The sequence below is a fragment of the Centropristis striata genome, chromosome 5 (assembly GCF_030273125.1).
Source record: "Centropristis striata isolate RG_2023a ecotype Rhode Island chromosome 5, C.striata_1.0, whole genome shotgun sequence".
NCBI classification, from domain to species: domain Eukaryota; kingdom Metazoa; phylum Chordata; class Actinopteri; order Perciformes; family Serranidae; genus Centropristis; species Centropristis striata.
This window is the reverse complement of record NC_081521.1, coordinates 25,717,161-25,729,164: the sequence shown is the minus strand read 5'-3', so window position 1 is coordinate 25,729,164 and position 12,004 is coordinate 25,717,161. Positions and strand designations below refer to the sequence as shown.

Genomic DNA, 12,004 nt, shown 5'->3' with positions numbered 1-12,004 from the left:
CAAAGGTATCAGCATCAAAATGTACTTAAAGTATCAAAAATAAAAGCACTCGTTATGCAGAATGATACCCACTAAAATTGTTTTATGTGTTTCAAATATATTATTGGATTATTATTATTATTGATGCATTTATGTAAGCAGCATTTTAGTTTTCTCAAGGTAGGGCTCATTTTAACTACTAAATATATTGTTATGAAGTTTATTAAAAAAGAGTGTCTAATCACTTTAAATGTATTATGTTTTTATGTTGAACCTCGACCTGAAAAGTAACTAAAGCTGGCAGCTAACTGTAGTGGAGTAAATAATACAATATTTGCCTCAAAATGTAGTGAAGCAGAAGTATAAAGATACATAAAATGGAAATACTCAAGTAAAGTACCTCAAAGTTATACTTCGGTACAGTACTTGAGTAAATGTACTTAGTTACTTTCCACCACTGTATTTATCACAATGCTGCTCCATTCAAATGTGGGCAACCTGTCAGCAACATACAGTAGCTCATTTTTTATCAAATGTTTAAATTTAGTTAATTTAAAATCAATTATTTATTGTGAATATTATAAAATTTTGCCTGAAGAAGATAATTTATTATCTGTTTTTTCCAGCTGATGCATGACCCAGAACTCTTTTCTCGGTTTCCCTCAGCTGACTGTTGTGGTGAAGTACTTTTTCCAGTTCGGTTTCTTCCCCTGGACCACCTCTGCCTACCGAGGCATCAACGCAGAGCGACCCTTCGCCCTGCCCAACATCATCGGGGTGGAGAAGAAAGACGGCTACGTCCTCTTCGACCTCATTCAGCTGCTCGCTCTGTTCTTCCACCGCTCTATTCTTAAGGTAACCATCAATAGTTACCCTGTATTGAAGCCATGCAGCCGGTTTTCATCAGTGCCGGTTCTTCAAAGGGGCCTACAGGGGCCACTGCCCCTGTGAAGAAGCCCTTGGCCCCTGCTGTGGCCCCTGTGTGAAATTAATAATAAAATGATCAATTTATAACGATGAACAACTGAGAAATTCTTACCTATTTTTAGTTCAAACAATATCTCATTGTACACAAAAGGAACCCATAATGTGTACATTGTATAATAGTTTAATTGTGCAATAAAAGCTAAATATAAAGATCATTCTCACTGTACTGCACTTTCAAAATTAAAAAGTAAATGTGCACAAAAATGAGAAATGTCATTGTCATACAAAAATATTGTTAATGTTGGTAAGTCTCAATCTTGTTTCAATCAATGTAGTTCTTCCAAATATACTTAAATGAGACTTTTAGCTAAAATAAAGGCTTTGAATGCTTAAATATCATTTTTGACGTTTTTTAATGTGCCCCTCTGATTAAACACTGGCCCTTCCTTGGCCCCCACAGTAAAAATTGGTCTAGAACCGCCATTGTTTTTCATGCTAAATTTCTGTTTGTGTTGCACAGTGCCACGGGCTGTGGGACAACAAAGAGGTTGAGATGCCAGATTTTTTCAAGAAAATGAAGAAGAAAGTGGACAAGAAGAAGATGACAGGAGGAGATAAGCAGGGCAGTAAAGACAAAACTCAACGCCGACTGAAGTTCCTCCCTCTCCAGGCCTCCACCACCTCCATGTTCTGTAGACGAAAGAAAGGCGACTCAGCTGAATCTGATGGTGAATATTTAAAAAGATATTTTGATCAAAATCCACTGCGAGGCATTCCCTTTGTTTTCTGTTGGGGTTTTTTTGTCACTGATAGTTGCTGAATGATGTTAGGGCCAGTAAGGAGAAAAAAATTATGAGAGGATTAATTTTTTTGAGAATAAAGTCGAAATGTCATGAATAAAGTTGAAATATGATTACGAGAAACAAGTCAAAATGATAAGAATAAAGTTGACTTGGAAAGATATAGTCATAAAATGATTAATGCCCACGATATTTAAGGGTGTAACTGACTAAAATCCCCCCTCACACAAAATAGCTATTGTTACACTACACCACTGACCATATATGACCACATTTATATATTTCATTTTTTAATTGGAGAGGTGAAGCCCAAGAAGCAGCACAGCAAGAAGAGACGGCAGCGAAACAGGATTCCTCTGACCAGGAAGCAGAGGATCAGACAGCAGATCAAAGAGAGGATGCTACAGGCCAAAGCTGCCATTATAGAAGTGTGAGCATTTTAATATTATATCACTGATATTATATCTTTTTTGACTCTGAAAGCTTGTAGAAAAGTGAGATTTGATGATGAACATTCTGTTTCCTTCGACAGCGCACTTCACATTTACTTACCCATAAGACAGTTTTTCTATGACATCATCCACCCAGACTACAGCCCTGTGTGTGACGTCTATGCCCTCATGTTTCTCATCGATGTAGTCAACTTTATCGTCACTATATATGGATACTGGGCTTTTGGGGTAAGGGTCTGCCCTGCTTTTTTATCAAACTGACTAAAAACAGTTTGTTATTTACGGTGGCCCTGAGAGCTCATAGCGCTGCAACTTAAGAAAACACATGCAAATACACAAAACACAAGCAAATTGAGAAAAATCTTTCTCAATTTGACAACACAAGCGCAGCATTTAGAAAAAGCAATGCAAAGAACACAACACAATAAGAAAAAGCGATGCAAAGACGACAACACAACAGTGATGCATACGTCTGGAAACGTGATATTTTCACGTTATTTCAAGATAATTTTTTCTTATTGTGTTGTGTTGTGGTCTTTGCAGCGCGTTTTCTAAATGCTGCCATTGTGTTGTCAAATTGATGAAGATGTTTTCTCAATTTGCTTGTGTTTTGTGTATTTGCATGTGTTTTCTCAAGCTGTGAGCTCTCATGGCCACCGTAGGTTATTCACCGTACAACACTTTCACGCTGATGTTTTTCTCTCCGTAGAAATATTCTGCAACAGCCGACATCACAGAGTCTCTGTCGGAGGACCAGGTTCCAGAGGCCTTCCTGGTCATGCTGCTGATGCAGTTCGGCACCATGATAGTTGACCGGGCCCTCTATCTGAAGAAATCCCTGCTGGGGAAGTGTGTTTTCCAGGTGGTGCTGGTGTTCGGCATACACTTCTGGATGTTCTTCATCCTCCCCGGGGTCACAGAAAGGTTGTTACATGTTACTATTATTATATCAGCTCATCTTAAATATGGAGATCAACATTTAAAGATGAATTAATCAATCAAATTTTTATTCAAGACTCAGGGTCCATAGGAGACAGATATTAAAAACAGGAACAATACAAATAAATAAATAACACAGCAGACAAAAATATGACAGAAACCAAAAAATACAAAAAGATGATCTTCAGACCGACCAAAATAAACTGTTACGCCAATTAAGATTGATTGCATTGAGGCTGAGCACATATTTACAATTTACCACATAAAAAAATGAAATAATTTCCTTTCATACAGTGGCTGAAAACCAACATCTGAATTTCTGTAGCTTCTCTCTGCAGAAATATTTTCTTTAACTCAGCTTATTGCTTTTTTTAAACGCGAGAAACAAATATGCATACAGAACATGTGCTCCCCCCTTAATATAACAAAATAAAAAATAAATAAAATAATAATAATACAGCATGGAAGGCCTAATTAAAGCAAATACAACTAATAAAAGTTAACACACTTAATTTCACTGTACTGTTGAGAACTTGTCTATGATCAGTAACTCTAGCTCAGTGTGTTTTTTGCTCCACAGGAGGTTCAATAGGAACCCTGTCGCTCAGCTCTGGTACTTTGTCAAATGTATCTACTTCGGACTGTCGGCCTATCAGATCAAATGTGGCTACCCGAACCGCATCCTCGGAAACTTCCTCACCAAGAACTACAACTACCTGAACCTCTTCCTCTTCCAAGGGTAAAAAAAATAAACAAATATCTCCATTAATAGCATGTCACTGACACATTTTATACACTTTCAACATTTGTGATAGAGTTTTGAGAGTGTGATTTGTTTTCTGCTACCATTTAATATTTTTTTACCCCCCCTCCAGGTTTCGTTTGGTCCCCTTCCTGACAGAGCTGAGGGCGGTGATGGACTGGGTTTGGACAGATACCACTCTGTCTCTCTCCAGTTGGATTTGTGTTGAAGACATCTATGCAAACATATTCATCCTCAAGTGCTGGCGGGAGTCTGAGAAAGTAATTATGAACATGTAGTCGAAGTACTGCTTGTTGCATTATTACTACAGAACACACAAATAATATTAAAGGTGTATTGAGAACATAATTCTCTGTCTTGGGTTTTTAAAATGAAAATAAGATTTCTATCGCCAGGGATTTTTAACTCCTTTACTCCTTAAAATTCATTTGATGAACATTTTTCTAATTTAGATATTATTTGGTTGAGAACCACATCCTCATTTCATTCTAATTTATTTTCCCCCAGAAATACCCCCACCCTCCAGGGCAGAAGAAGAAGAAGGTGGTAAAATACGGGATGGGAGGATTCATCATCTTCGCTCTCATCAGCATCATCTGGTTCCCGCTCCTCTTCATGTCGCTCGTCCAATCAGCCGCCGGAGTGACCAACCAGCCGGTGGACGTCTCCATCCAGCTCAGCATCGCAGGATATGAGGTATGATGTTCTAGCTGTGCACACCAGGTGTCTGTATTGTCTTTCTTTAGTGTTTTTTACTAATGAGTGATGGTGTTTCTGCAGCCTCTGTTCACCATGAGCGCCCAGGAGCAGAACTTGGTCCCATACACACAACGTGCATTCAAGAAACTCAACGAACTCTACGCAACCCATAATGTAAGATACTAAACTGAGACTCACAGAAATGTATGTGGTATGATAATTAATAAAACTGTAGTGTTTCTACTGTATTATGTAATACTGCTGATGGCCATGAGGGAGAGCACCTCTTATTCTCTATTTATGTATTTTGCATGTAGATATACTAAAGGTATACTTGTGTGGGTATGACTTTTTTGTTTATATATGATTTTTAATGTTTTTTATTATTGTTTATTATTTTTGTCAGTATGACAGTACAGACAGGTGACAATTTAGTCAATGTTTATTTAGAAGGTGTATCGAAATTTATAGACATTAACTCAAGACGAAACAGATGTAATGATTCCAATATGATACCGATTTTTTTTGTTGATTTTAATTTAATTTTACTTTATGAGACTGTTTACATTTGTTTCTCGAATTTACAGGTTAACATCATTGTTCATGTTAAATACATCATGTGGATTGTGTCTGGAAGCTCAAGTGTCACGAAAAAAGACATAAGTAGAAATAATTAAATATATAAAAAAGTGAATAAATGTAGAAATAAATAAATATATTTATGAATAAATAAATACATACATATGGAAATGTAAAAATAAATGTGGAAATAACTAAATAAATAAATGAAAACATAGAAATAAATGAAAAAATAAATAAAAACAGAAATAGCTAAATAAATAATGTATTACATGTAAAAAAATATTACATTTACATGTATCTTTTGCATTAGTTTATATATTTCTACATTTATTCACTTTTTTATGTATTTATTTATTTATTTCTACTTATGACATTTTTCATCCCTCATTGAAAAAGAGTAGCAGCGTAGGCACACACAGGAATGATTGTTCTGGGGCCTCCTGGTGGACAAATAGTTAAGATGCATAGGAAAGACAAGTTAATTTAAATGACAAGGCAATTCAAAATGCTTTCCATGTGATGTATGAGGTGCTGAGACAAGAAACACGGGGTAATATATAAGACTCATATACATGCAGATATGAGGATTCAAGTCATTTCAGCTAACTCTGTAGAGACATTTATGTGAAAACAACTGTGTTAAGTCTAATCCCTTTCTCTCTCGTCCAGGGTGCTATGCAGTTCATCGTGAACTACGAGGCGGAGGACATTGTTGTTGCTAAGATCAAGAGCGATGCCAGCCTGCTGTGGAGCATCAGCCCGGCCAGTCGAGCCGCCATGATACAGGAGCTCAGCAACTCCTCTCATATATACATGACCCTACGATGGGTGCTACTCAGGTCGGTGTGTGTGTGTGTGTGAGTGTGTGAGTGAGAGAGGTGGGCTTGTATATGTTGTTTTGGGTTTTCATGGGTGCCTATAGACAAATGCTTCTGAACAATGTACACTGGCTTGAAACCTTTACTCAGGTACTGACTGTACTTAAGTATCATTTTGAGGTAATTGTACTTTATTTGAGTATTTCAATTTTATGTAACTTCATACTTATACTCCACTACATTTTGAGGCAAATATTGAACTTATTACTCCACTGCATTTAGCTGACAGATTAAGTTACTTTTCAGGTTGAGATTTAATATGAAAATCATGATAAATTGAAAGTGATTAGACTTTTTTAAATTCAAGCTTAGAACAGTATATTAAGTAGTTAAAATGAGCCCTATCTTTTCAAAATGAAAACGCTGCTTACATAAATGCATCAATAATAAAAAATAAAAATAATCCAATAATATATTTAGAACATAGAGTGGGTTCATTCTGCATAACGAGTACTTTTACTTTTGAAACTTTAATTACATTTTGATGCTGATACTTTTGTACTTTTACTTCAGTAAATTTTGAATGCAGGACTTTTACTTGTAGTAGAGTAATTTCACAGTGTGGTATTAGTACTTTTACTTAAGTAAGGGATCTGAATACTTTTTCATCAACTGCTTGAAATACATTCACAGGTATACATAAGCACTGATAAGTGTATTTTTCTTATATGTTAAGCTTAAATACAGTTTATTATTTTCCGTTGTGTTCTTTCTGTTTTACTTGTGTTTCATCCACTTTATAGTTAGGACAGTTTGTGAGCCCTTCATTGCTTTGGATGTCAAAAAAGTACTTAAACTCATTAAGATACATACATATTATGTTAACAGTTGCATTGCTGCATTAAATGTGTGTCCATATATATAATGTCATAAATGTATCAGAAATGTATCAAAGCAAAGGTTTAGCTGCGTTTTGCACAGATGCACAAAGCATTAAACAAAGTTTGGGAACAAAGTGTAATGCTGCTTTCCTTTTTCTTCCCAGGAATGCGTCAATATCAATGAATGCAGAGACGGTGGGAGAACACACTGTGAAGTTTGTGGACGAGGACTTGAGGGAAGGGATAGTCCACATGCTCAAAGGCAACAGCAGCAAACCTGTGTAAGTCACAGTTAACACACAGAACCAGTTAGTTTTTACTTGGTAATACTATTACAGTTTGTCTTCTCGAGGTGTTGAAGAAATACAGTTCAACTGAGCCCTCGGAACGGAGAAACCAGCAGGAGAAGCAACATGGAAGCTAAGCTGTGTACCACTGGGCTGCTGAAAAATGTGTTTTAGCCACCAACAAAATAAATATCGGTTCAAGTGTATGCTACATTAGTATATTCTCACCACGTTACCCTTTCAGCACTTTCTGACACGGGTTAAAGTAGTTATATCCATCTATACTCTTCTTCAGAGCCACCAGACTGCATTGACAAAAACAGTCGTTTTACCTTGAGGAACAGGAGTAGCTGGTCTACCACTGCGTCGATCACTTTGTTGTTTTTTTTGTTAATATTAATACAATTATAATTTAAAAAATTGCATTACTCTCATTACATTGAGAAACAATTTTTATAATTTAAATTATTTATTTATACATTTTTTTTATTTATTCTTTTAGTATATTTTTTAATGTTATGATGTTGATTTTTAATGTTTAGATGTTATATTATATATATTATATATCTATTATAGTCACACAATTATATTTATTGCCATCAAATGTAGGTAATACACTGACCATGGATAAGTACCTCATACAACCCAACTTCCAATCAAAATCAAATCTATCCCTTTAATTTTTGAGAATTAAACACACATGAAGGCTAAAAATACTCTAGGAAGCATGGCACCGTATGAGCTGAAATGCTGTCTGTCATCAACTATTTATCACCCAGATATTATTGTGTAACATCACTGAACATTTTCTCCCCTTGAGTCTAAAAAGGTGTTAAACTGTTATTCTGTCCTGCAGGCTCATTGATTCTCTGCTGCCAAAGTTCCTCAGGGGTCCCAAAGGACCTGAGTCCAAAATGGCAACCAGGATGATAGTAGGTTAGTCACTATTTATTCTTCATTGACTATACTAGTTCTGCAGATTTTTCTGAGCTGACGATCCATCCCATGATCAGAACGACCTGTCCTGTACAGATCTCGTTTAAAACATGCCGCCTAATTTAAACCCAGCATGTCTTTCCTTTAGAGAACAAGGACCACCAAGACCTCCAGGATCTGGCTTTCTTCAGGCCCATGTCAGTCAAACTTCAACAGGTCACTGGAGGCTCAGGGAACGATACAGACCAGTGGTGGGTGGTGGAGGAGTGCTCCCCAGTTCTCACTTTCTCCAAACGCAAGTGTCAAAACATTGAGATAGTGGTGATCAGTGATAAAGTCAGCCCCGCCAGTCTGGGTTTCCTCGCTGGACACGGGTAGGTAACCAGACATATGACAGTAAAACTTACTTACAACGTAAAGACTTACATGTCCGCTCTCTCTGCTCTTGTCCTCTTCACCCCAGCATCGTAGGTTTATACATGTCAGTGGTGCTGGTCATCGGAAAGTTTGTCAGGGAGTTCTTCAACGGGATCTCAAGGTCCATCATGTTTGAGGAGCTGCCGTGTGTAGACCGGGTCCTGAAGCTCTGCACGGACATTTTTGTGGTCCGGGAGACGGGAGAGATGGAGCTGGAGGAGACCCTGTTTGAGAAACTTATCTTCCTCTACCGATCGCCGGAGACCATGATCAAGATGACCAGAGAGAAGAAAGACAGCTAGGGCTTGGTGGCGTACCTGTGGACGTTTCCACACTGAACTCCCATCACTCGGAGTGGATGTATTAGAGCAAATAACATTTGGTACAGTCGAGTCATTTCAGTTTTATTTCAACATGAGTGCAGTTTGGTTTGTGGCAAATGAAACAGCAGGAAGAACCTGTGATCCAGTTGTAATCAAGAACTCTGCTGAAGCGCCCTCTTAGCAAGTCTCTTTCTGACCCTGCTACTAATCTTGGCCTTTGACCTTCACGGAAAGAGCAAGCAGAGAATTTTTCTAAAGCGGATCGACATTTTTTTGCACATACTGGCAAAAATACTTTTACTGGTTTGATTAGTTTCAGGAAGGCCATTAATGAGTCATTTTCTATGATTTTTCTGTATCATACAGAATACCAACTACAAGATGTTAGTTACTCAGAAGGCATATAGACAAATTGATATATATAAATAAGTGCCTGGCATTTATTTGCTATGGTTTGATTTCCAGGCCACTGTGCAATGCATGCATTTCTAATGATTTTCAACTCAGGTTTTTACTGGTGTACAGTACACAGGACAGCCCAACATAGATTCTTAAAGATCAATAAAAATTAAAAAAAAATTGATATACTCATGGATCCACACATGCATACCTCTGTAAATACCATGTTTCTGTATATTACCATGTAGACTACTGCACTGATTTATTTATACCAAAATAAAAATTGTTGTTACAGACGCAGATGTTTCAGTGTTTCCTTCTGCAGTGCTGTAAATACTATATTCACCAACAAGGCAATAAAACAAGGAAACAAAATGTATTTCCGATATCCATCTTTAATACAATTTTAATTACAAATGAAAGAGAAAATACAGCGATTTCATTCAGGTCATCTTGATGTCATCCATCTTTCCTTCTTTCTCATGCACAATGTGCAGGATAGAACAGAGACAGGACCTCACAACTCGGGAAAACTAACTAAATCACAGCCTCAAATCCTGGAAGGCAAACAGAAAAAAAAGAGATTAATGAAAATGTCCTGATGAAAGTAATTTTCCATGCCAAACAGATCAAGAGAATCATACATATCAGTCCCTGCAGTCCGTTGCAGGACGGAGAGATTCAAAAGATCATTCGTTCCTACAGCCATCAGGCTGTCTAATTCTTCCAGAGCTAACAGACTAACTGAATTTCCTCTCTGGATTAAATAAAGTAATTTTGATTTGATCAATGTGCAGACACAACCAGTGATGCAACAAAGAAAAAACATAACCTCAAAATGTAACCGCCATACACGGGGTGCGTTCCAATATCATACTATTTAGGATGCCAGGAAGATTTTGTTTGTCCCAATACATAACATGTCATATGCAGTATGCAAAAAATACCAGGATGTGCATCTGGTAGCAATTAGCAGTATGCAAGCCAGCATGCTTTTCTGGCTATTTTGACCCACAATATACAGCATGTATAAGCAAGAAGGTCAAAGTCCAGGTGCAATTTTATGACAAAGTAGTATATCCCAATTGTATTTGTGCTGTATGCAACAGAATGTACTAAAATAATGGAGTAGTAATGGAGTCAGTTGGGTATCAGTTTATAAGGTATGAAGAGGTAGAGGGACCTTTAAATGATTTAACCAAAGTACACTGAATGAACAAACTTCTATTAGTAGACAACAATGTAATAATTACTGCTGTGTGCGATGTTTGATTTAAGCCAAAACTTCTAATCGGTTAGTTTGGAGATCAAGATTCTGCAACAAAAAATGTCATGCATGTTTCCAGGAAAGGATTATGCACATTTATAAATTGAACTACTCAATATGAATTGGTTACCAATGATCTCCACCCTGAGTAGATACATTAAAATGCTTCTCACGTTAGTGCATCAGCAACAATATTCCAATATAACACTCTGAAAGGGTCAATTCAGCAAAGTAAGTAAGGTCATTGTTGATACTTTACTATCTATAAATGTAGCGTAAGTTACCCTGTACTGTGCCTTGATAAAAGTTAGAATCCAAGACTTCTACTTGTAATGGGACATTTAATATCGTAATATTGCTGTCTAAATATTTGTAAATACTCCTTCCACCACTGACAACCTGCAGCCTGTCACCACTCAATGTCACACTGTGTCTTCTTGAAACTGTCAGGGTCATTGATGCGTTTATGTGCTGGTAAGATCAGAGATCCCCTCCAGTGCTGGTCACTTCTAATACTTGATTAACTTACATGCTGCTGGTTTGGGTTTGAGGACCTTGACGTTGGCTTCTGCGGCCTTCAGTGCCTCGGCTTTGAACTGCGGCTTCATCGCAGCCCGCAACGCGCTGGCGCAGATAGCGGAGAAGCGGATGTAGCTGCAGAGAGGACACACTTGTTAGCCGCATGCTAAAGGACACATAGTACTAACCGTGAAAAACACAACTGCTTCTCTACACAAATAATGTATCCCATGCATGATCAGAAACGGTTATGTCTGTCTAAGTGCCAGCTAACGTTACTGCTGTGAATTAAACGCATGGATGGAAAAGCTAACTAAAGCTACTGTAGTAGCATTATGGCTCTCTGACAGACTCAATCGCCGGAATAATAAAAAGCACATTGTGAAAGTATTCTATGATGGCAAAAAAATATTATTTATAACAAGGCAGCCAACGCCGACCACAAATCTAACTCTGTAGCTATACATTTAAACATGTTTTGTACCTGAGGCCTGCTTGTCTCCAGTATGCGACCATCTTGCCTGTGTTGTGGCTTCAAGGACAGGTCGGATGAGTGCGTGATGACGTCATTTGAAAGACGCCGGTCTTTGCCCCCAACCAATAAAAACTGTGCATGATCCTGATTGACAGCGTTGACGGTGACTTGTCCCGCCCCCGGAAAACGCCTAAACCACTTACATAATATAACGTAATGAAAACATAGACTGTACTTTAATGAAACATTTTCCTTTTATGATTCTGGTGAAATCTCTTGCAGTCAGTCGATTTCTCTTTGGGTTCTGTGCCGCTTAGAACTGGAGCGCTTAAAGTAAATTGGCAATTTATACATTAAATTGATAAGTAGCCACATCTCAGGTCCTTTGGGACCCCTGAGGAACTTTGGCAGCAGAGAATCAATGAGCCTGCAGGACAGAATAACAGTTTAACACCACATTTAATAAGTAAAAAAAATGTCAGATGAGGAAATTGGAAGTGTAACAACATAATAACATAACATAATAAAAAATAAAAATAAA

General features: G+C 37.5%; 2 protein-coding genes across 2 annotated transcripts in view; one reads left to right on the top strand and one right to left on the bottom strand.

Moving 5' to 3' along the window:
• The window catches only part of si:dkey-11f4.7 (piezo-type mechanosensitive ion channel component 2), a 38,569-nt gene extending 29,070 nt beyond the window's left edge, over window positions 1-9,499 (top strand). Inside the window, exons 32-45 of the mRNA XM_059334077.1 lie at window positions 646-834; window positions 1,427-1,634; window positions 2,007-2,136; window positions 2,239-2,386; window positions 2,868-3,082; window positions 3,678-3,836; window positions 3,973-4,120; window positions 4,368-4,556; window positions 4,641-4,733; window positions 5,811-5,980; window positions 7,005-7,121; window positions 7,984-8,063; window positions 8,212-8,437; window positions 8,527-9,499. Of these exons, the coding sequence (XP_059190060.1) occupies window positions 646-834; window positions 1,427-1,634; window positions 2,007-2,136; window positions 2,239-2,386; window positions 2,868-3,082; window positions 3,678-3,836; window positions 3,973-4,120; window positions 4,368-4,556; window positions 4,641-4,733; window positions 5,811-5,980; window positions 7,005-7,121; window positions 7,984-8,063; window positions 8,212-8,437; window positions 8,527-8,782 (2,328 nt within the window). The 3' untranslated portion in view covers window positions 8,783-9,499. The remainder of the gene's footprint in view (window positions 1-645; window positions 835-1,426; window positions 1,635-2,006; window positions 2,137-2,238; window positions 2,387-2,867; window positions 3,083-3,677; window positions 3,837-3,972; window positions 4,121-4,367; window positions 4,557-4,640; window positions 4,734-5,810; window positions 5,981-7,004; window positions 7,122-7,983; window positions 8,064-8,211; window positions 8,438-8,526) is intronic.
• Window positions 9,500-9,579: 80 nt separating this feature from the next.
• atp5f1e (ATP synthase F1 subunit epsilon) lies at window positions 9,580-11,613 on the bottom strand. The gene is made up of 3 exons (XM_059334078.1): window positions 11,473-11,613; window positions 10,999-11,123; window positions 9,580-9,759 (listed from the first exon to the last, which is right to left on the bottom strand). Coding segments are annotated over exons 1-3 (159 nt in total). The 5' UTR covers window positions 11,505-11,613; the 3' UTR covers window positions 9,580-9,757.
• Window positions 11,614-12,004: the final 391 nt, after the last annotated feature.